Source organism: Chaetodon auriga, chromosome 22, assembly GCF_051107435.1.
Source record: "Chaetodon auriga isolate fChaAug3 chromosome 22, fChaAug3.hap1, whole genome shotgun sequence".
Classification (NCBI taxonomy): Eukaryota; Metazoa; Chordata; class Actinopteri; order Chaetodontiformes; family Chaetodontidae; genus Chaetodon; species Chaetodon auriga.
The window spans coordinates 12,311,203-12,336,849 of NC_135095.1; the positions used below are offsets into that span (position 1 = coordinate 12,311,203).

Here is a 25,647-nt window from a genome sequence, read left to right on the forward strand (position 1 = left end):
CTGCACTAATTTCACACTCTCATTAACTCCCCTCCTGAGCGGCACACACAGACCAAGACAAACAGAAAGAGCAAGAGTTAGAGGTGAAATTGAGTACATTTTTAAAGAAGTTTTTAAAAAGTGTTTTTAAAGTTCAGTTTTGCCTGAACTGTTCCCAATCACAGCGTTCCAAGGGGATGGCCTTTTTTAACATTTTGGATTTTACACATTCCTATTGACATTTTGAAATCTGGCATTTTTTATGAAGACCTTGCTGTGCTGATTTACTTTAACTGAAAATTAAAAATGTGTTAACTCATTCAGAATTATAATTATTACCTGTGAAGACATATTTGCCTTGCTAATCAAATCCAGTCACTAATTAAGCAATGGAAGCACAACCTGTGTAAAAAGATCATTATGGTGATTTTGTGGTATGATTATTTTTTCTCTTCGTGCACACGGTGCACTCTTGTGAGCCGTGCGTTCTGTTTATAAGTCCATATCAAGTGTGAAACAAATATCTGATCCAGTGTACCATCAATAGTTAATGCAATACGAGAGGATGGCATGATGGATGATGGATCAGGCTGTTACTAAGATAGCCTAGTTGTTTCCATATGCCTCCATTTTTTATTGTTTACTAATGATGAGCAAACAGAAAAACACGTTTGAGTATTGCTTTCTCTGTTAAAGTAGTGCTGCAGTAGTCACTGTCCATACACTCTCCACTGCAACATGGAAAATGGCGCCCATTACTCAGACGTTTATGATCCATTTAAGTTCTGCAATTACACAGTCTTTTATGATGTTGATCCACTAGGCAGTTTATTAGGCAGCAAAACGGCCACATTGCCAGGAAGAGGGAACGAACTACAGCGCAGGATCAAAACTCGTTGCAGCTGCATTTGTTTGATCAAAAAAAAAAAGTCCTTGTTGAGATCATTTTGTGACAAGACCGCTGTTTGTAGTTGCCCACTGAGTTATCATGTGCATGACCTGTTTCAGACATGCAACTCACCACGCTGGCAGAACTGAAAATGGCAAAAATAATTTGTGGTTGAACCCTAACCTTCATTTAGTCAGGCGGCAGCTTCATAATTACCTGTGACGACTACAGTTTTCCTTCAACAATAACATCTGCCGTCTATCTCAAAGGGGTGTCTGCGCAGAGGCTCAATGTCTTAAGTCTTACTCACACGTACATGCACGTACTGCTTTGCTCTACCAGCCCTTGCTCTCTTTTCTAATCTTTTCACACTCGTTCAGGAGGATTTTCCTCAGTAAATAGCACCCTTCCTCTCTCCCTCCGTCTAACCCACACCCATTAAAAACTGGGAATCAAGTGGAGAGAGGATTTTACACTGGAAAGGTCAGGGAGAGAGGGAGAGATAAAGAAGCTAGAAGAAAGAAACCAACAACAGAGAGAAGAGAGCAGATGGGAGGCAATGAAAGAAAAACACAAAGGAATAGATGATAAAAGAAACCAACAGACAGGTGGGATGAGAATAGAGCAAGATAAGTTCGAAGAAGAAGAAAGAAAATACGGAGGAATAGAAAGGCTCTTAGATTGCATGTAAGCTGGGTGGCATGTTGGCTTGCTTTGAATTCAAGTTGTTTATGTGCTCATACACTCTCTTCATACATCTATAATATGCTATACATGGGGAGAAAATTAAAAGGGGATGGCAAGGAAAATTAATCAGAGCATCTGAGAAGGACGTTCATGTTGCTGCCACTCGTGTTTTCTTTGTGTCTTAAGTTTGACTCTGCATGCAAACATGCAGCTAGCACGGCCAATTCTGTTGACAACACTACTGCAGCTGCTGAAGCAGGAACCTATTGGATTTACAAGGACATATGCCCATGAGTAGTAGAGTTATTGTAGCTTATTGTAACAGATGACACTCGCACCGAGAGATGAAAACCTAGTGTTTACAGCATTTCTGGAAACTGTCCAAAAAGTAATAATGACGTCTAAATAGTGACTTTAGTTGCCCAAGAGAGATAGCTGCTCACTCCTGCTAAATAGTAAATAATGCAGTGATGTAAAACTATAACCAAGAGGACCAAGGGAAAGAAATAAAAATACGCGTGGAGGGAGAGCAGCAGGAGACAGATGGAACGTGAAGGAGCGTGTAGAGAAAAGGAAAGCTGCTGGATGTCTGCAGAACACAATGGCAGTTTGCCGTGAATCTGTCAGGTGCTCCTACCTGTCACCGGCTGCAGCACTGCCGTATCTTTATTCTTTTATCTCTCTGATGCCCTCCCCACAGGATAGCACGCACACACACACACACACACACACACACACACACACACACACACACACACACACACACACTGTTGTAAATAATACTGCTGGTTTTATCGCTTTCCAAAAGTGCAACTTCAGCCACTTTTGAGTGAGGTGCAGAGTTTTCAATCTCCTCATGTCTTACAAGCACACGCATGCACAGAGACAGACATACACACTGAGGGCAGGACACACATCCCAACACACACACACACACACACACACACACACACACACACACACACACACCAGATATTGTGCAGGAGATTAGATCCATCATTGCGGGGGTCTTTTCTCTGGCTATAGAAGGTGGATAAACTCTTTGATTGTGTTTATCCATCCCATAATGGAATCAGACTCGGTTCCCTGGGCAACCTGTCCAACAGACTCATGTGAAGCAGACAGTCGTCAGTTGGAGCTTAAGGGGGTCTAGTTTGTCTGAACGCTCAGCAGTAGACTTCTTATGAAGTCGGCTTTGAAGGTCCCTGTGGTTTCAGGTCCGTGCGGGGAAAATTTAGGATCTTGGGAATTGTCGGCCTGGTCAGTTGAGAGGCAAGAATTGTGCTGAGATACACACACACACACACACACACACACACACACACACACACACAGAGTTGTATTTCCACCACTTTTGATGACATTATGTAGACTTGCATTCATTTCCTGGAGACTTACCCAAAGCCAAGTCGTCACCCTACAATTTAATGATTTCCATTATGGGAGCTTCCATTTTGTCCTCGTAAAATAGGCAAGTCCCTGCAAAGTGACTGTGTAAACGGATTTATGTCCCCACAACGTGACTAATACACATCCGCGCGCGCACACACACACACACACAGTTGGGTCTTTGATGCTTTTCCAGATGACCAGGTCATAATCACACAGATGTTCACACAGTCATGCTTTCCCCGTCGATGTTGTTCCCCCACAGTGCCTGATTGTCTCTGATTGGCTGCTTTTGAAAGAGATTAGATCGTAATCTCTTGAGATTTGTAGGTTTGCGTGTGTGTCTTGGTGTATTGTGTTACCAACAATAATTTAATGAAATGAAAGTCTCCCTTTTTTGAGTGTACAATAATTTAATTAAGCCTAATATGGTTCTTCAGACCTGTTGCTATGAAAGGACAGAAGTGGGAAGCAGAATGCCCTTAATGCTTATCAAATAAATGCCAGAGGGAGCTGCTGCCAAGAGGAGAATTACTGAACCACAATGAAGGGATGTTTTCAACATGTGTTGCTTTCTCCCTCACTCTTGTGTTCGTCTCCGTTTTTTTTCAGTAATTTCCTGCATTTTCCAGGGATGTAATCAGCCGAGCAAAGATAGCAAAACAGGACAGAGTTTTACCACCTTCCCAAAGCTGAAATCCTGAGAAGAAGAAAACCCTACATACTCTATTTATTAAGAACTGTTTTCTGTGTTTCTTATCTCCCTCTGTCCTTCTGAGAGCAGTGTCAAGGTAAAGACAGAGTGGCGGAGATGGGTGATTTACAGATATTCTCTTGTTCCTGTCCCACACACTTCCTTCTGTTTTTTCCTTTGAATTCAGCCTCAGTCGTCTGTCTTTCCTCTTTCCATCCTTCTCTCCCTTGACAACATGAGCTGCCACTCTGTGTTACTGTCACATGAGCGAGTGCCAGCCCCCACATCACAGCAGCCTTTGATTGGCCAGGCCTTTCCAGGTCGGTGAGCTGCTGCCTGATAATAACCTTGTTTGATTGCTGGAGCAGAGATGTAATTGATTGATCTGCTCACCCCGTCTGGGGCTGGGCTTCTGAAGTAGCCTGTGCGAGTGTGGGTGTGTGGGTGTGTGCATGTGTGCACTGGAGTCAGGGGTAGGTTGATTGTCGAGGGGAGCTGTAGATAAGCATACACACAAACATCCGGCTGTACAGACGCAAACACATGCACATATATCCACACACACACTTATGTTTACTGTATGGTTTAGTATGCATTATACCACCAGTGGTGGGCAGATGAAGCAGAGAGTGGAAGGGGTTTGTTTTTTAAACTCTTCCCAGCACATCTGCCCTGTGTACCTCTCTAAACAAAGCCCACCAACCAATCAACATGTCATTAAGCCTCATTAAAATTCTCAACTCTCTCTGAACGGAATGTTTGTGATCTCCTAATTGGTGGTTACATAAGTTAGTCCATCTTTCGGGATAGTTAATTATTCTCAAAGATAGATGGTCTCAACTCGCTGCAGCATCAGATCCAATGGTGGCTAAACAGACTCTAGGTATTTCGAAGAGATAGTGTTTTGGAGTAAATAATTGTGGTTGGAGGATATTTGTCCTCTTTGTGTGGGTAAAATCAGAGTCTACAGGCTAACTAAAATTATTGTTTGTTGTTTTTGTGTTGCATTATGTTGTCTCTAACTACATGGCTTGCTTTAATTTATCATTGTGCTTCCACATAATGACCGTATTTGATTCATGTCGTACTCGAAGTGTGAATAGAAGCAAAATAAGCCAGTTGTTGGACCTAGAGTTTAATTGCATTTCTTGGCTTTGAGTTCTACATTCTGGGTAATTTGGCCTCTGGCTCTACTCATCTTCCTGTAGTTTTGAAGGATCTTTTTGGTGTATATTTAATTTCACAAAAAGTGTGGTTCAGTAGAGATGATCTCTGTCAGATAGGGTTTCTAGCTCTGGATATAATGGTAACCAAATATGTCTCCCCTGTGCCCAAATGGAATCATCCCAGACCTAAATCTTGAGACAAAGTGAAAACGAAAACTCTGAAAAGGACACAACAAACATTTTTCAAAGAGATGAATATTTCTCCCCTTTCGTCCTTCCTCCCCTATCAGTGATGGTTTGATCCCGGACCAGTCATGCTGGAGTCATGGTGTGCCCACTGAGTGTGCAACCAGTGGAAAAGTCAAACTGGCAGACTGATTGAGTCTGTTTATCGAGTCTGTCCTCTCCTCTTTCCCCCTCTCCTCTCTCTATTCGCCTCTACTCCTTCTGCATGCGTTATTCGGCAGTAAAGGTTATGAATTTAAATACTTATCTGTGAGACAACTATCCTATTCCCCTCCAAGACTTTGAATTTTCCCTCAGAGGAGGGAAAATCAATGTCGATGTCGATCATTCCACTTTAAAAGTTATCCAAACAAGTAGAAGTACACATGGTATTTCCACATTGCCCCATCTGCGCTCCTGTTTTCCAGTGAAGTAAGTGAAGCATGGGAAGTCGAGGGATAGAAACACTTTTGCAATAAAGTGGAACAACACTGAACTTGCAAGCTTTCCTCCAGGGTTGATGAGCAGCAAAAGTGGAACACATTCGCCATCAGCCCCCCCCCCCCCCCCGTCTGTGAGTGGTCTCTTCTGTAAAACTGTTTGGCTAAATTCATTACATCCACCCGAAATAGAGCTCACGTCCACAACAATGACGACTGGAAGGGAATTTCAACCAGAGGACAGAACAGACTAAGAGGGGAATGAACAACAGAAGGGAGGTGGGTAGAGAAGAGAAAAGGCGAAAATCCATTATGTTTGATGTTAGTGTCTCACCCTGGCAGCAAATGCTGGTGGAAAAACCCTGTGAAATGACATTAGGGGCGTCTTGTAATGTGATTTCTGCTATGTGTGAATATGAGATTTCTAATGGATTTGAGCACATTAGAGCAGTCTTTATCTGTAGTATTTATTCCCCCCTGGTTTCAAATGCAATTTGCTAAGTACGACATTTCACTCAGCTTTAGCTCACTAGCTTTCTGGCTAGAAGGGATGTGGGGGAGGATTATATTATTTTTCTTTTTTGTGGGGGGTGCTACATAAAGATATCATGATAAATATTCGAGGCACAGCATTTGTGACAAATTGGTATATTATGAGAGAGAGAGATTATTTCTGTAATGTGTGCAGAGGTATGCAGGGAAGAGTAGTTTCATCAGGAGTGGTTCAGTGGGTTTGTTCATCTGTCCTTATAGTGTGTGTGTGTGTGTGTGTGTGTGCATGTGTGTGTGTTATGCCACACCACTCTAAGTACGTATGCATGTGTTTTTTATGTGTTTAATGTGGTGAGACAGCGCTGGGCAATATGAAGATATATTTTGTGTAATGATAGAAAAAACTCTGAACTGTTATATATTATGATATTATGCTCTATCATTTATGTTGTTTTGCTGCAAATTACACTCTTTGCGGCAATGTTTTTTACCATTTTGGACAACGCTTTGTGTTCTTTTGCACGGCACAGATGGAGGCAGGAAATTTACATGAAGGCAACACAAGCAAGCATGGAGGAGAGTGAATATGACACAGATCAGCGTACATTCTGCAGCAGACTGGTCCTCACAATAGACTCAAACACTGCTAACTTCTCTCCACCAATGCCAGTGCCGTGTCAGTATGGAGAGTCAATGGTTGAGAGTCACAAAAGCACCAAACAAAGCCCAGTCTGCACATTATATGGCCAAGAATCATGATTGATACTTTTAACATTAATTTGTCATATTTTCTCACAAACTTAATCGAAAATTTGCAGAAAAGAAAACGAATACTTAAAGAGTAATTTAAGCCAAAAAAATGTTTTTGGAGTTGTTGATACACTTGTAGACATTGTATATGGCTAAAGGTTAAAACTGGACTTACACAGTGTCTTAACAGTTGGTGTAGCATTAGCAGTGTGTTTGCAGAGCAGTGCTCCACACAGGATGCGTTCAGGTACAGTGTCGCCTTGTCACCAGTGTTTTGGCAGCACTCAGAGCCCCCACACAATTACTGTAGTGACAGTATGTGTGTAAAACTGAAGAAGATTTGGTCCGTCAGGCATGTGAGAGACTGAAAACTGACACACCGTAACACCTCCTCTCGTGTTTTGGAAATATCACTGCTGCTGCAAAGTTTGCTTCTTCTTGTTTGATCACATCGTGCATAGATTTCAGGATTCAGGACCCAGATTACAGTTCTCATACAGAAGTCAAACTGAGTGTTTTCTTATGCACAGAGGGTATATAGGACAGTGCAAAACAAATGATTACATTCCTACACATTGTCAGCATTTCAACCATTTAAAACTGCATTTTCACCAAAATTTGTGGTGACAGTGTGCAAGAAATTCTATCTTTCTAGTTGTGATATAGATGAAGTCCACAGTTGAAGCTACAAATTATTTTCATTCATTTAATAAAGTAAATGAAACCAACAGGTTGCTGAGTTGAGGCTGATTTGCTAATAAGTTCAGTCAGTTAGTTTGATTTACTACACATGAGAATATTGCTGCTGCAGCTGTTTCCTGATCACAGAGCCCAGAGTTCTTGATCGCACTCTTCAGCACTGTGGTTCACTGAAAAAGATTTCTGCCAGAGCTCGTGATGAATGAACAGACCTATTTGGTGCAGGGCTCCAGTGCTATGACAGAGTGCCATTTTTATAGCACTCCACCGGTATCCCTCACTGCTTGCATTTTAAAAAAGACAAAGGCTCATGTTCGTCTTCAATTTTCCTGACACCCTAATATCTGCGTCTGACTGATTGGGGTCACACCATCTCTGATTAGCATGCACATTTACGTGTTCCTGCCAGCATTTCCGTAAATTGTCCCAAATCAGCCAATGTGGTGCACTCGGCGCTCTCCGCAGGCTTAATGAGCTAGATTAAGACGGAAGTCATTTAACCCCTGCCTGCGACACACACGCTCACACACACAAACACAGTCTAGATAGGCATATGTACCCATCACAACCAAACAAGCATGAGCACACACACACACACACACACACACACACACACTAACTTCCTCACCTCCATCCTGTATTTCAGTAGATAGGAGATGGAGCGAGGCCATTATGCAAATGTCAGGTGTCAAGTGTAAATGAGATTGGAGGGATGGGAAACAGAAGTATTGAATATCACGCCGGCTCCCTTGGCAACTGCTCCAAGGTAATGAGAGCATTCCAGGACGTAGGCTGGCAAAAGCCTTCGTTACACTGAAAGATAGCAGAGCGAAGAAACGGAATGAAAATTGTCGAGAGTAAGTCCATTGAGTCTAGTTGATCTGAGAACGACCAGATAACACCACCTCCAGCCTTATTCAGACCGGGAGTATTCAGACTTGGAGTGTGAATAAGCAGGGTGGGCCTCAGATTGTTGTTTTTCCAGTGGTCTTTGAATTTTAATATATGTATTGTTGTAGATACAAATAGAGAGGTGGGGCTGCCAGAGAGAACAGACCAGTTACTGCCTGTAGATTAATACTGAAACCTCTTATTTTGGTATACATGAACATAATAGCAGTTCAGACAGGTGGAGAGCTTAATTCTAACTCTAATAACTATCACTTATGCTATCTAGGGCTGCAAATTGCAATTATTTTTACTAATTAATCTGCAGATTACTTTTGGTCTACAAAATGTAATGAAAACTGTGAAAAATGACCATTAAGATCTCCTAAATCCTAATGTGATACAATCAGATACCTTGTTTCGTCTGACTGATACCTCAAAACCCAAAGATATTCAGTTTATTACCACATAGGACAAATAAAAGCCCCAAATCCTCAGTTTTGAAGCAAGAACTGCACACTCTGTTGTCTAACAAAAGTGCAGTCAGTTTTTCAGAAGCCGTCACTGTCAGTGCAGAGAGATAACCCCTTACTTCAGATTACCTTGAGCTACAGAGTCAAACAACAAATGTTCATTGCAGGTCATCTCATCATCTGCTGCAGAACTTTGGCCCGAGTGTTGTTAAGCACTGGTTTTCTACGTCTCTCTCTCTCTCAATTTATTTCTCTCTTTTTATCTCTCCGTCTGTCTCGTCTGTCTATAGCTGTAGGCTGTGTACTGATTATTAAAACTCCTCATGCCTAATCCTCTTTTCTTGTCTCTCCATCTCCCCTTGTTCCTCTGACTCCCCTCTTTATTCCTCTTTCTCTCACTAGGCCATTTACTGCTGGCCTCGGTCTCCCTGTAAGAAAAACAGAAAGATTAATATTCCCGTAATTACTGAAACCTCAGATGACAACTATTAGTTTAATAATGGATGTAAGTCTGAGCAAATAATGGCAGAACTGTCATGTAAATGTTAAATGGAAGGACAGCTGTTCTGCATCTTTTGATATATATGCTATCTGGGAGAGTAATTGTTCATCCCACACAAAAGTTTTCTGTCTCACTCTACCTATGCAGCCTAAATACAGCATTACCTTTTTCCACTGACCTTTAAGAAATCTACCATAAGCCAACAGAAACACTCGGCTGTTCTCACAAATACTGCAGGCAGCAGGCAATACAGTGTTAGTCATAGGAACTGATCAAGGTGACGGCATGCATGTAGAATGACACTGACATGCATGTTGAAGAGCCAAGGGGGGATAGTACGCCTCACACTCTCCCTGGTGTCATGTTAGAACCACTGAAGTACATGCATAGTTTCCTCTGTGGTGTGTGTGAAGCAGTAACAAATGCAAAGCAGTTGTAACAAACTGGTATTTTCAATATTTCATACTGACAAAGTGGCAGGCTGAATCCATGACTGTAAACTGGCACTAGCGGAGAGCACTCAGAGATACTACGGTGTATATTAGCATCACAAATACTGTAATACGGTAATGTTTTACCTCATCAAATATTTGCTTATTGTGGATTAGATGCCAGTAACACGTTTCCCTTGAGGATCCATCCAGCTCCCAAGGACTGAATGAAATAGCCAGAGTAACCGCTTTCCATTTGGCCAAAGATATTCGTCCAGTAAACATTGTGAGCAATGACAGGAAAACAGGAAAATACTGGGCAAAAGATATGTGATGCCTTCACGCAATTATTTCTCCAAAGTGGAATTACCTGCAAAACGTCAAGAGGAAAGAGAGAAGATGTCACAGCTGTCGAGTAGTTTGCGACTACCATTGACCTACGAACAAGCAGAACAATAGAGGTGTACACGAGCCCGACAATTCATCACACTGGCGGTGATTTTACAATCATGAGTCGATGTTTGCAAACATCACCTTGGAGAGTCAGTTGTCAAGGAGGGCTGAGGGAAGCGATGTCCTCTTGGAGCTTGCAGGAATAGAAACCTGTCTGCATTACAACAGATCAAACGTCGTGAAGGCAGCTTCTCCGAACAAATGGACGAGGCCCCAGCGCTCCATCGAGGAATGGGTGAGTAGCTGTTTGACAAAGGACGTTACATTTTTTGAAATATTTTGTTGAATCTTTCGTGATTCATTTGATGTAATCTGTTCTGATTGTGCTAATAATAACAATAGTAATATAGCAATAATATGACTGTTTTACTCTGAGCTTCAATTTTACAGATGAATCTCTTCTCTCTTTTTTAGAGAATGCAATGAGTGATCCTCGGTTTGACCGTGCAGTGGGCTTCTGCAAAAAGCTGGCGAGCAGCTTCTCCTGCAGCTGGAGGCGTAAAAAGCAGCAAGCAGAGGCACAAAGGAAGCTGGAGCCTGAGAGAGCATGCACTGAAGACAGAGTGCCCCACAAGGTGGAGATCAAGGCAGGCCATGATAGAAAGAGTCCTGGAGCAGCAGAGGGCCGTTGCTCATGTCTTGATGACTGACAGAAAGACCCAACACCTCCTCCCCACATGGCAGGACATCCACGTCCTGGAGGCCATCTGAGCTTACGATGCACTTCCCAGCGAGATATATGTCAGTGTTTCCTTGCACCATCAAGCCAAAATCCTGAGCTACCTGGATGAAAAATACGACAACCCTCTGACACAAGATATGGTTTCCTCTCTTGATCCACACTTCAAGCTGAGATCTGTCAGCGAGGACAGTGTTGCACCAAGCCAAGCCAGATGTCCTTCAGAGATGGCGAGGACTGCGCCTGCAGGCACGGTCGTGAGTAATTATTGTGATTAAACACAGATACAGAATTTATTATAAATAAGTGGATTAAAATATGAAATGAAATGAAGTGCTGTAATGTGCTCTAATTTACTTTCTGTATATGGATTTTAAATACATTTCATTAGATTTAATTAGGGATTCACATTTTGTTTACCATACTGTTTTTAAGGAGATGGGTCCCCCTGATCCCCACATTGAGACCGCTGAGGATGCAGCCACAAAGAAGACCATGGAGAGCTTCTTCAAGACCACTGAGGGAATCACACTGAGACCCTCTCCATCAGGAGCAATGAGCTGTAGCCTCTGAGCAAGCCGGCAGTCATTTGGTTGCATTCTGTGGTGGCATATTTGTTTTAGTTAGCCTATATTTTCACTAACTAAAGCTAGGAGGAGATGCACTGAATTCAGGCGAAGAAGAACCTTGTTTTGAGTCTTGTTGTGACACAAAGTTACGGACATTTTCATTAGTGATGTAGCACAAGATGGAAGTGAAAGCAGTGCTCTGTTTATCTAAATGCGGAAATGCAATAAAATTATTTTGTCACTTGTGATCAAAACACTCATGATATAATTTTCGTCATAATTGTGCCGCCCTGCAGCGGGTCTGAGAAATTATCCATTAAGGAATTCGCTTGAATCTGAGGGTCTCCTCTTCTCTCCTCTCCCCTCCTCCCCTCACCTCCCTTTGGTCATTCTGACAACATTTTATGGACAGATTCTCTATTTACCCATATGGTCGTGTACATGAAAACACATCGCTCACAGCGGCCCGCACACACCTGTCACTTTCAAAAGTGAAACACGCAAAGTTAAAGGTCAGTGCCCGCTCAAGGTTGTCTCTCTCCCCTGGGAGCCCTTTCAAGTGGACACACACTCACGCAGACACCAAGACATGACACTACAACAAGCAGCCTCGGACAGGCTACGAAAGGATCAATGAATAATTTAACCCCTAACATCATATTTCCCCTGGCAGTAATGTATACAGAAGGGCGTGTGTGTGTCTGTCCATGTGTGTGTGTGCAGATACTTGTGTGCATCCACCATTTTGTGTATGAGCCCCATATGCTGAGAGGTGGCTATTTCAGCAGTGTAATGTGATGTGTGGGAGTATTATCAGAGCTGTAGGTATGACAGACACACAGCCCTAGAGCTGACTTCCTGGAATTGCATTTTGTTGGCCGTCTCCAATATGAGACCTGTCACCTCGCTCCCTCCAGGCCATGCAAACTGTGATTGAGTCATTTCTGCAAGGTGTCACTATCAAGGGTGCATGCTTGTGAGGGGTTTTGTGTTTCTGTCGATCTCCTCGTGTGCGATGGGTAATAGGCTGGTTTTCATGCCGATGAAGAGTTTTACACAATTTGCACACTTTCTTTCTCTCCTTCTTCAATCCTCTTGCTGTCACCTTTTTCCTCTCTCCTTTCGTTTCATCCTGTCACGGCTGTCCCCCACCTTCACTTTGTCCTTCCTCACTCCTCCCCGTTTTCCGTCCTTTTCTTACCTCTCTCCTTTCTGCCCATCCTCACCTCCTCCTCCTCCTCTCGCTGTCAACACTGTCATAGCTTGGGGAGCCCTTCAGTGTATTACAGACCTCTCACCACTAGTTCTCTTTATGGCACTTTCTCTTTTTAAATTCAATCAGCCTTCAATGGAGCCCCCAGAACCATTTCAATTTACTACCTGGACGCCACAGGATGGAAAGTCCTACGCTAACATAAAGGTCTAAATGGAATTGAGGGCTAAGAGAGAGGGAGAGAAGAGGGATGGAGGAAAGGTTTGGCAAGGAGGGAAGGGGGGGCTGTATTGAAACGGTGCCACAGAGAGATAACAGCAATGGAGTGGTAAAAATAGAGAGAGGCATGGGAATTAGGGGAAAGAGGGTGAGAGAGAAAGATGAGGGAGAGGGAAGAGTCTAAAGCATTACAGAGGATAAGAGACCAGAGATGACAGCAGGGGAGAGAAAAGGGAGCGAAACTAAGGGTGGGAGATAGAGGAGAGGAGATAAGTGCGTACAGTAAGGAGAGGAAGTGATAAATATAAAGTGTTTTTTAATCAGAGCAGAGTGTGATGTGAAATGGCTCATCTGCTGTGGAAACCTGTTTGGAGGAATGGCTCACCTATGATGCTATGCACTTCAGTATACTGTGCTGGGAGGTGTGGGGAAAATACGCTATACAACACACACATAACTGAATGGGAATGTCGGATTAAACTAGTTTTTGTTGTTAGTGCAAAATTGTTTTTTATATATATAACTCAGCAGAATGGCATCCCTTCACCTGCGGCCATTGCATTTTTGAAAAAAATATCAAAACCACTGCCATTTTCTCACAACAATCCTTTTGACCTCGACTTGCCCGCATTCTTCAGGGCAGCTTTCCATTCACTTTCCCCCTTTGGGCCAAAATAGACTCGTCACGTCCATCTTTGCTGCCAGCGCTTTGTGTGTTGTGTGCAGGTTAAGTGATTTTCTCAGTAGTTTTCAGGTGAATTGGAAAGTGCTTTCACACTTAGCTCTCCCAGGGATCGTTGCCATTTCAGTCTTGCTGAGTCATTCACTGAACCATGAGTGTCCTTTGGTACCTAAAAAGAAAAAAGCCTATATCATCAACATCAACTCTGATTAGTAAAGGCCATAATGTTTGTGTGTGTGAGGGTGTTTGTGTTTACGAAGGTGAGAAAAGATGGACCTAACACTTATTAAATCAGTTGGCTTGCATGCTTCATCTGTTGCTCTCATACTTCTCTCATTTGTTTTCCTAATTTGTTTTTCGAGGTCGTTTAGAAGAATACCTGGCTTGTATATAGACTTCAATTTATGTTGTTGGTCTGCTGCGTTTGTTCCTGCTTTCAAGACCAGAAAAAACTTATGTTGTACAACCCTTATACCAAAAAACAGAAAACAAACAGTGTGTGAAAAGTGTTCCTGAGCTCATGTAGTAATCTCCTCTATCCAATCATGCGTTTACAAATGGGTGAACCTCGCTCCATCCTCGCTTGTGAACGACTGAGCCTTTCCAGGATGCCCCTTTCACACCCAATCATGACACTATCACCTGCTACCAGTGAACCTGTTTACCTGTGGAATGTTCCAAACAGGTGTTTTTGGAGCATTCCATCACTTCAGTCTTTAGCTGCTCCTGTCCCAACCTGTTTGAAACATGTTGCTGCAATCAAATTCAGGATAAGCATATATTTGCAAAATCAACGCTGAAATATATTTTCTTTGTACTGTTTTCAGTTGAGTGTATGTCAAAAAGGATTAGCACGTTATCACATTCAGGGTTGTTTGAGCTTAGCGCCGGCATGTGTACTTTTTCTTCTTTCTTTCCTCTCTGGTCTGTGTTAGGGCAGCTGTATCATGGCGGCCTGTAGATAGCACCTTTAATTAGGTCCAGAGCCTCCCTCTCCTTCTTCATCCTTTGACCCAAAGTCTTTGCGCTGAAAATGAGAAGTAACTCACAGAGAGAGATGTAAGGCATAAACTTTAAGTTTCTCACAGAGGGTCACCTTGATACTCGTCTTGATGCCCAGACTTAAAGGGAAAATGTACATTAAGGTTTTTAAGGCAGTTTTCACACTGTGTCTCTCAGCGCCCAAACCAGAGTTTGATCTTAACGCCACCTGGTTCACGTGGGCTGTGATTTCTTTTGGCAAACCTCTCTTGAACCAGACTAAACTGCCAGTGAACGCACCCTATGAGAAGTCATTGATGCTGTTTGGATTGCAGTAGGAGTCGCTTTATGTCTTGGTTTCTGTATTCCACTCCATCAGCTTTGTTTTCTCCTTCCTGACTTACTTTAATAAAGCAATCCCCTTCCCCCTGTTTCTGTAAATGTCACCTGTGGGAGACCACTTAATGCTCGGCTTATTAATCAGACGTGTTTTATAAGGAGGAGATGAACACTTAAATACTTAAGCATTGAGCAGAGTACAATCAGACCAGATACAGTATTTTTGTGCACCTGCCTATCTGACTAGAGAATAGTGTTCGTGTGTTCGTGTGTCTGAACTGAGCAATTGCTGCCTGTTATTAAGAAAATAGGCATTTGAAGGGGCCATACACCCACACACATACACACCATGGGACCAGCCATGAACAGTGCTGTCACCTGCCTCTCTGTTTGTATTGACTGACATTGTACAGTGTGCACAAAAGGAGTAATTTAGGCCCAGTAGCCTCCCATTGTGACATTGAGGCATCTTTGCCACTCTGTGGTCGTAATGGCTGTAGCATGTGAGCGAGTTTAACCTCCCGCAGCCCTTGTCCATTCACAGGATACCAAAAGAAAGAAAAAAACCCACAAAAATTGCAACAGTTAGCTGTCATTAAGAGTGAATGGGGAAATGTGCTCTGTGTAACTTAATTTAAAATGGCGATATACAACTTAAGCTGCTTCAGGTTTTGAAAATACTGTGACTGTTCGTGACTAAGTGGCGCTTTCTTTTTTGAACCGCTAATGAAGAGCAGATGGATCTAAAAGTCTCAAATTAATGGCATATAACATGAAGACAAATTAAGACTCCATATTAAGCATCATATAATTGTCTCCACTGTTTGATGCTGCTGTTTCTTTGTCATAATAACTGATCTTCACCCCCCATTTACAGACCCATTAGTAAACTCGTGAGTCTGCCTTTATTCCAAGGAGTCTTAGTATTTACCATTCAGTTGACAGCAGAGACAGCCCATTATATAAAATTCATACTTCAGTGACAGACCTTCAGAAATAAAACGATGTGGCCCACTGAAAAGCTGAAAGCTGTTATGAATGGGAATGAACCAGCAGTGGACAGGTTTGTACCCCTGCTGCTATGATTTCCTTGCCTTAGGCAACGCGCCAGGGAAGGTGTGTGTCTTTGAAACCAAGTTTTAGTGGAGTGGGAGATTTTTTTGCAGTGCTGGATATACCCATTACACACAACTGTGAATTTGATAATTAAAACATGGGCAGCAGACAATGATTCAGGCCAAAATTCACCGGCATGCTATTATCATTGAGCAAACCAGGATTTACCCTCATAATAATGCATTTTTACCTCTAATACCCTAAATGCTGCCAAACCGGAAGAATAAAATTCTGCAGTGACTATTCCAGTGAGAAACATCAAACTAGTGATGGTTGAAGGCTTTATGTGGCAGTTTAGGATCAAATCACAGACGCAGCATCTATCTTTGCACATCGGCTCCTGGTATCTGTACTGTATTAACTGAATATACCTCGACTAGATCACTCCAAGAGAAAAGACTAATGAGAGAGATAGTCCTGGGTGGAATTAGAGAGAGATAAAGAGATGGAGGGTGGAGAGCGCGCTGTAGGAAGATGGAGGAGTAGGCCAGCAGCGGCGGTAAGGTGGTGATTTGTCTTTGAGGCTCTGTGGTGTTGGTGCTGGCAGCGTCAGCTAAACAAGGCCATCTCATTTCCTGTTGTCTGCAGGAAGCAGCTGTCTACTACCGCTACTGCTGCTGTTGCTACTCAGAGCCCCTGGTCATCAATCTCCCCCGTTTTAATTGGTCTGCACCACACTGCGACGGGCCAGCACACACACATACACACACATTGACAGAAATAGGTGCAGAGACACAAATGTGCATACAAGCGATACATGTGTGGATGCACACACACGCACACACAGACTGAAGATTTGTAGCGTTTTCCTACATCAGCCCTGACTGGAGCATTTCTGCTTACAACACATACTGAACCTACATGTAGAAAAACAAGATAGGTTAAATCCTGATACTCCTGCTTCCTATATTTACCCCCCAAAGTACTTCACATCTTATTTCTGTAATATTGTACATCTCAGTTTCAATTTGTGTCTCAGAAGAAGTTCTAGTCTAAGCAGAACATCTGAGACACAAACTGTTCTGTTGCTGCTTCGGAGACACTTTGTACTAAAACGCCCAGGACACGATGGCAGCGCCCACAGTGATTTCACTGGGATTATTAGATTTACAGCTGTGAGCCGAACATTCAAATACAACGCCCGTTATAATAGACCCGTTTTTGACTTTGACACAGCAGGAAAAAAAAGCACAGGAGTGTTTAACAACATTAACAATGGTTCAGAGTAAGCCGCGACAGTTTGTGTGACAGTGAGCCAGCATGCACATTGCCAGGACCCTGATACAGAGGCGGCTAAGGGAACTCAACCATCGCTGAATGTATTGTTTACTACCTGTGATTTTCCTACTGTGATACGTCAAAATGTCTTCTGTGAGAAGGGTTTTATCCACAAGCAAGAATTTCATGAGCCAGTTGTGCTGGTCGGTAATTCATTCATTCATCAAGTCGTTCATCATCTAGTGAAGGCTCAGTAGTCTCTTTATAGGGAAGACAGCTGCATTTATTTTTATATTTTCCCTCAGAAGATAATTTTTCCCTCTCTGTCACAGTTTCCCCAGGGAGGCTCAGGTGTCTCTCAGGATGATACGGGCAGTCCAACAACAACAACTTGAGGAATAGTTTGCTGATATCTCATTTCAAGTCAGAACATAGACGTTAAGCTTTTGGATCAATATCGCAATTACAAGTTTGGTTGTGTACCTGTCTTTGGTGGAAACCTGTTTAAGGAGCTTGCCAAATGCTCCGAGAACACTTTTAGAAGGGTTACCTTACACACAAATGGAAGTCTATACCCACATGTCTATCCAATTTGTGAGTTTTGGCAAAAAAAAAAAAAGCCTTTGGGACGTCTTTTTTTCATGTATGGCACGGTTGAGTTGAAGTATAAAAATAATAACTGATGGATTATTTCACAGTGATAGTTCATTCTGTGTGCCATCCATTGTGGTCTGTGCAGAGTTTATGTTAGCTTGGACCTCTGTTTTATATCCTATTAGCCTCGCTCTCCCAAAGAAAGGTCCTGATTATGAAGCCCATTTGTACCTGCTGCTGTAAGCACACTCTCTCACACACACACACACACACACACACACACACACACACACATTCATTCACGTAATTTACATAATGCATCTTTGCACCTTCCTGTAGCGTGCCTCTCTTTCTCCCTTTTGTTCTCTTAAACAAACACATACTCATGCCCCCCCCCTTAGTCCTGCACTCACGCACACTCACACACACACACACACACACACACATGTTTTCACACATGTGCAAACACACAGAGAGCCTTCAGCGTATGTGATGCAGCATCAGGGGCGAGGGCAGGGTATAAACAGCAGGGAGTCTGGCACAGGCGTAGGCGGTGTGTGGGAAGACCATATGCATTTCACCAGGCACTGATGAAAACACACGCTCGTACGCTTAATCACACACAGTGTTGTCACATAAGAAAAAAAGCAATATATTCACCTATCTCTTTCTTTCTGTCTTTGTCTTTCTTGCGCACACACACACACACACACACACACACACACACACACACACACAGCAAATCCTGTACAGGTTTCAGACGGTACACACCAACTGGAATCTTAATTCTTCCTCAAAACCATTTGTGATTTAAAAAAAATAAAATAAAAAAACTTCAGTAAACTGTTCTTGCAGTCTGAGCTGGTGGAAAAAGCTGACACAGTGCCATCCAGTGGTGGTGGTGGTAATTGCATTAAGGTCGAACTGAAAAGTGTACTGTATATATATATTTGTAAGTAATACATTTTGTGGATGAAAATGTGTTCTGGATCTAGCCAGTAGTCATACAGAATGTGATTTTCCCTCATCCGTCTTTTCAATTTTACAGCTATGTGCTTTGAAATCTCTGGAGTCGCTCTCCATATTCTCGGGTGTGACTTCATTAATTTAACACTGCTGTAGAAATAAGTAGCTAGTGTGGATTGAAGTGTGTAATATTCTCAGAAAATCAATATTGAATGTGCAGTTGGATAACAATTAAAAGCTGCTTTTGTAGCAGCTATTGTCTGATCCATTGGAATGAGAGCTAATGTTGGTTGTGCCATAAAACCCATAAAGTGTCACCGTGCATTTAAATCCTTTTATGACTTTGAAATCTTCCTGAGGTGACTGGGTCGGGCAGCGAGTAAGAGTAATTGCATAAACATAAGTGCTTTTAAGTGTCACTGGATGTGGTCTATTGATGTATTGGCATGCGGCTGTACATTTCCATGTCAGCCTTTGAGTGTGTGCGTGTGTGTCAGTGTGACAGCCAGATTTTACATCTGCCACGCTCACAGGTACGCACACACACACACACACACACACACACACACACACACACACACACACACACACACACACACGCCTGCACTCACTCTCTCCCTCCATCTCTCGGTTGGTAGAGGTTCAGTGTGTCCTGTCCTTGGAGTGTGACAGGTCTTTACAGAACAAGCCTTCCTCTCTGGGCGGCGAAATCAGAATTCACCATAGCTGATAGGTTCGTGCCTGGGGGGGAATTCGGGGAGATTTAAAAATGCTGACTCTCTAATCGATCTTAGCACACTCTTATTCTGCTGTCTTTCTTAAATCTTTGTCTTTATCCCATTCCTCTTTCGGCATCATTACGCCGCTGCTGCAGATAGAGATGGATGATGGGATCCCAACCCTTTCCATTTAAAGAAGCATTTGTTACCTTAGGTTTAGTTCCCAGTGGGAAATGAATTTGGAGCTGCTGCTATAAAACATCTTTGTCCCTGTCTCTTCTCATTTGTTTTAGCTATCTTAAAAAAACCAAAAAAAAAATCCAACCTCAGCTTTCTCTGAATAATCAGCGAGCCATTAGGATGCATTGGGTTCACTCATTAGCTAAATCCCTGTTGGTATAAATACATTATGCCATCCAGGAATGTTATTTCTTGACGTACATACACATAGGGCATGGCATCTACAATTACCCAGCTCCAGACCCTAGGCTCTGACATCTGTTTTCTAATGACAGATAATTACATGCTGTCAGGTGCAATCATCGGCAGTTGCTGCTAAGAAACTGGGTTTAGAGTGCGACTGGTGCAGCCATGTTGGTTCTACTGGAGACAACACACCCTGAGGGGAGCACCGGGATGCTATGGCAAACTCCCTCTGAATGTGAATATCAGTCGGGGTGTGTAAGTGTGCCAGTGCATATGTATTTGAGAGTGTGTGTGATCAGTTCTTGGCACCTGTGAGGCTCGTGATGAGTGGGTGGCCATGTGACGGTGAAGCCGGTCTGCAGTCCTCTGGATAGACGAATTGATTGATTCTGTGTTTTGTGTCTGCCTGGTCCGTGCAATGGTTGTCCCTCAAGAAACAATTATCTTTTAATTATAATTTTAATTTATTCCATAAAATACGTGGTTAAAGTATTTCTCGATGCAAAAGGTCAACAAGAGCTCATTTTCATCATCGTTTCATCTGCCAATTATTTTGTTCATCAGTGGATTAATCGTTTGGCCTCTTTAAAAAAAAAAAAACTTCTGTCACAGTTGACCTAAAGATACTCAGTCTGCTCTCATGTGAGACAGAAAGGGCAGACGTTTTTGAAAGAAAAAAAACACTTCAGTGTTAATCAGTTATCAAAATATTTTCAAAATTAGACAAACACTCCATCGTGTCAAGCATTTGATCTGCTTTCATGGCGTGGAGAATTGATTATTAGCACATTGTTTATGTTTTTATTGTGTTATGATCAGCAGCAGCCAGTACTGTAATCAGCAAATCAATTAGCACCAGCACCACGAACTCTCTCTTGCTCTTCTTGTCCTTTTTAAAAGATCTAAGTCTAATTCCCTTCTTGCAATTGACGCCTACTATTACAACCTTTGCGGCGTGCCAGTCTGTGTGTAAATGTCTGCCACAGTATTTTTAGGCCAATTGGAAATAGTGTGTGTGTGTGTGTGTGAGGGTAGATAAGCAGATTATTTAAGGTTATTAAGATTTCACACACAGGGGCGAGTCTACACCGTGTACTTGCTGCTGTGCCTCTGCAGCGCTTTCACCACGTCTCCTTCGCGACTTGGCTGACACCTCTGCCGCGTACAGCTGCCATATGGTTGACTGGTGTGTTTTGTTGTCACCTGGCAATGAAACTGACATTGTTAATGTCACATCGGGTCCAATTAAAACCGCCTTATGAGCTGAAAGCGGACACAATTACGGAATTTTTGTGGTTAGGAAAGGGTTGAAGGCATCTTTTGAATGACTTGTTTTTTTTCCAAGTGAGTGAAGGCTATTTAAGGTAGCATGTGTGCAATTTATGGACTTTTCTACCACTAGATTGGCTTATATGTGGTGTGGTATGCCTGTGAAGTAAGGTCTTTACCTATTTAAATGTGGACACACATTTATTCCAGTAACAATAACAACGCTTGAAAGACGTTACCTGCTTTTATGAAACAGTGTTGCTTTGACCTTTTAAGCATGTTTGAAATGTGCTTTGACTATAAAATGCAGGGAGACTTCAGACTCGTTGAAAAAAAAAAAAAAAATGCTAATATAGAGGGAGCTCCAGCCAGAGAAGTTGAGAGACCAGCTCTTTTTTCTGATGTATCGTGCAGTAGCTCATGATAACTGGTGAAATGATGTCAATTTAGACCAGTGTAAAGTCAAGCTCAGTTGTAGCCCTGAGACATCAAACGAAGCTAGCTGTCAGTCTTCGGTGAGAGGTCAGGCTGCCTCACCATGTTTTTGTGTAGGAGGTTTGGCTCCGAGTATGAGCTTCTGCAAATGGCCTTGTACTGCCTGCGAAGACAGCGCTCTTCTGAGTTTTCGGTGGTTTGTTATTCATTCGCAGTTGAGACAAGTTGATGGCTTTTGTGTGTGTGTGTGTGTGTGTGTGTGTGTGTTAACTTGCTCGGTGTCATTCGTTATCACCGCCATCATCTTCACCAGAAGCTGTCGTTCTCCGTGCAGCATCTCACGCCATCAGCGAGGAAGATGTTTGGAAGATGCGCTCGTGATGATAATGAGCTGAGAGAGATTTTCTTTCAGGATCCATTTGGAAACCTTTAAGCTCCGCGGTGCTTTGCCCCATGTTATTAAACCATTTGCATTTTAACCAGCCTCATGACTCTATATTCCAAATGATTTCTCTGCATCGTCTCACAAAACGTTCTGTTTAGTGCATGTTGTCTTGCTCTCTAAACTTGTACTCTTAAAATGTAAATTTGCTGACATGAGTTCTTGCGGGCCCCAACAGTGCTTTCAGCCCGCTTACCTTGGCTCAGCTTCCTTGCAACACCCGCGGGCTCTGTATCCTCGTGAAGGGGCCCGCGGCTTGGCTCCAGATGGCCGTGTGCATAGACAAAGCCGTTTTACTGCCTCGTCCCTGCTACATTACTCAAACGTTATCACCCCTGCCTACAAAAATCCATCTGTTCTCACACGCTAACTTGAAGATCCATCATCTTGACACTTGTATTGAAACAATGACAATAATGACAGCGCGAGATGGATCTCCGAACAACACGACGCACGTTGAAACTGGCAACTTTTGTCCCAAGATCGATTCTTGGAAATGGAGTTGTCAGCAGAAATTGTATCTTTTTTTGTAAAGGAGGAGTGTTTTAAGTTGTGCTCTCTACATATTTATACAGGGAAGCTGTATATCTGGCCTCCACTGTTTTGCAAGCCTGACGGTTTTAATGAGGCCACAGAAGAGTTTCTCCTACTTAACTTTCTGTTGTGGTGGAGTTTCAGCGGGGATCAATGAAGGATTTAGAATAGGTTTAGGTTCCTCGCTCACTCTGGCTCTCTCTTGCTCCCTCTGACACACAAGGATGGACATACCCCCGCGAATGCACACACACACACTCACACATACAGAGCTCTTGCTGACTAATTGGGTACAGATGCTGAGTAGTGTGATCTTACAGCTTGTGTGTTTGCTTGCTTATGTTTTTATGAGTGCCTGTGCATACATGTGTTTGTATGTTCATGTATGCTCTGCTTAAGCTGATCAATCATTCGCCTCTGCTGATCTGTAGTTCTTGCATAGACTGTGTACCCCTGCTTGTCTGCAGTTCTGCGGCCTCCTAGTTCTGACTCCCACTGCACATTAGCACAGACACTGTTTCCGACAATGGAGTCTTCCTCCTGGAGCACTGGAAGCATTCTTCTTTGCACCCTTTCTTGTATGAATCTGGCTTTTCTATAAGTTTAGGTCATATATATTACAGGTCTTGTAGGTCAAGGAATTCTTTTGTGAGGAGTTTGATTTATTTGTGCATTTATATGTGCTGAGCGCTTGAGAAGGCACTCGCTCTTGCATGGTTCGCCCTGTGGTGTGTGTGAGACGAGGCCAGTGACCAATGATTCTCTGACAAACGAGGTGTGCGTGTGCCTCTACCAACCCATACATTACTGTCTGACCCTATCTGACCAACCAGACACCAGCTCTCCGGGGGAATCCAGAGGGCATGCATACTGGAGCCCAGATCGTTTTATATCATTAACGTTGTAAATAGATTCAGTATTTGCAGTTTATTGTACCATGTAGAATTGTTGTTTTTTTATTTATTAATTTATTTTTTTAAGTTTTGTTGTGCGTTTTCTCTACTGTTGCACACACTCACATCTGAGAGTTGCCTAGTATAACTAAAGTCTTGCACTAATGGCACCGAGCAGCTCCACTGGAACACTTTTAGGTTAACTACCTTGCTCAACGGCACCTTGAGAGTCACAAAGCTTTCCAAAATGAGTTCCCAGGGCAGATCTTCCCCTCCCAGTCGATGTTGGACCCACTGATGCAAAGCTACTGTGTTGCTGGTCACAAGCCTGTGTCTCATTGCCCCTGTGATAACGTTTCAGACGTTGTGGTTGTGAATTCGCCCCCCGTTCACAGGTGGTGTCACGATGTGGCCTTACTGTTCTAATGTCTGTTTGGTTTGACTCTTCTGCCCAGGTTCATTCAGGAGATAGAGATGAACATGGGGCCAGGCCAGGCCAAGCAGTGCCAACTCCGAGCCTTCCTCACTTACTACATCAATGACCTCTTCCTCAACCAGGTTAGTGAAATGACAGATTTATACCTTTTACCTTATCTGACGAGTGGCATACCAGCACGTAAAGCAATGCTTTATCAGAACGCTGGAGCTTTTTCCAGAAAATCCCATTTTTCATAATAAAAGCCTCAGCTGTGAGACACTGGAAGAACCGAATGAAAAGTCACACTGTTTTTGTTAATAGCTGCAACCTTTTGTAGTACATTCGATTGGAAAAATTTCACTGACGCAGCTGCGCAGCTCGCAGTTCTGAAAGTCAGTTGGCCTGAATGTCGTACTGTACCTGTCCAGGAGTTCTCAAAACTGATTGCACAAGTGAAACTCTAAGCTGATGGTTTTCCTCTTCTTCCACAAAGCACCTTTCCATGTGTTGTTTGCTTGGTTTTAAAGCTGCTTTTACCTTTAAAACAAAAGTTAATGAGTGCACAAACATAATTGTAATTCTGCTTTATGCAAGTGTTTGGCCCTCAGGCTTTATCAAGAAATACCAACTATTAACTCGCTCAAACAATGTGTTTTATCCAGACAGCCATCTGGAAGTGAGGGTTTTTTTTCCCACACAAAATATCAGACACTTTGAATTGCACTGACTTTTGTTTACACTGACGGGAACATCATCTTCACCTTCAGGAAATGTTAAACCAAAACAAAAAACTCATTAAAAAATAACAAAATACAGACGGATTGACTCACACAAAAATGGAGTTCTTCATCACTCGAGCTTTATCCCATTTTATATGACCTGTATGACATGAACTTTTGCCACTCAACCATTAGGTGCGAACTGAGATCAACAAGGAAATTGAAGCAGTGAGCAAAGCAGCTGACCCCTTGAAGATCCTCGCCAGCGCTGATACCATGAAGGTCCTGGGCGTCCAGAGACCCCTGCTGCAGGTGAGGAACATCCAGCATATGATGCAAAAAACACCAAATATATACTTACATGGATGACAGTGAACATCTGTACAGTGTGAGGCACTGCAAATTATGGCCTCAACAATAGAGCTTCATCACTGCTAAATAACAAATGGGCATTAAAAGTTGCACAACATGTTACATTTGGATTGGACTTTAACACTAACGGTGTTAATGACATTGTGTCCTCTTGTCCTCAAGTCTCCTTTATTTAATTGCAACACAGGCTGTGAATATGCAGGCTCACCGTATGTGTGCAGCACATCCACATGTGAGCAGTTAGTTAGTTTGAGGCTTAGAAGAAAACCCCACACTACCTTTTTGCTTGGCACCGTTTCTCCTTTGTACACCAGTTCAGTGGAGGAGGGCTCTCTTGAGTGCACTCACCTTGCAGTTCTCTGTGATCTCAGTGGGTTCAGGGGCAGGCGGACACACACACACACACACACACACACACACACACACACACACACACACACACACACACACACACACACACTTTCACCTTCTCTGTTTTGCTGTTAGATCGTTATGACCACCCTGCCACCTATCTCACAGGATCATAATTGTGGTTGAAATAGTGCTTGATCTTTGAGTTTGTAGCCGTTGCTAACTGGTCTCTCCCTCACACACACACACACACACACACACACACACACTCACACACACACACACAATGCCTGTATCTACCATTATCTCTTTGAAAGGGATTTTTCTCCAGAAAGT

At 42.9% G+C, this 25,647-nt stretch overlaps 1 protein-coding gene across 1 annotated transcript in view; it reads left to right on the forward strand.

Annotated features, from left to right (window-relative positions):
* The window catches only part of exoc4 (exocyst complex component 4), a 112,045-nt gene that overhangs the window by 45,375 nt on the left and 41,023 nt on the right, over positions 1–25,647 (forward strand). The window contains exons 12-13 of the mRNA XM_076722315.1: positions 23,907–24,009; positions 24,784–24,900. Coding sequence (XP_076578430.1) covers positions 23,907–24,009; positions 24,784–24,900 — 220 coding nt within the window. The remainder of the gene's footprint in view (positions 1–23,906; positions 24,010–24,783; positions 24,901–25,647) is intronic.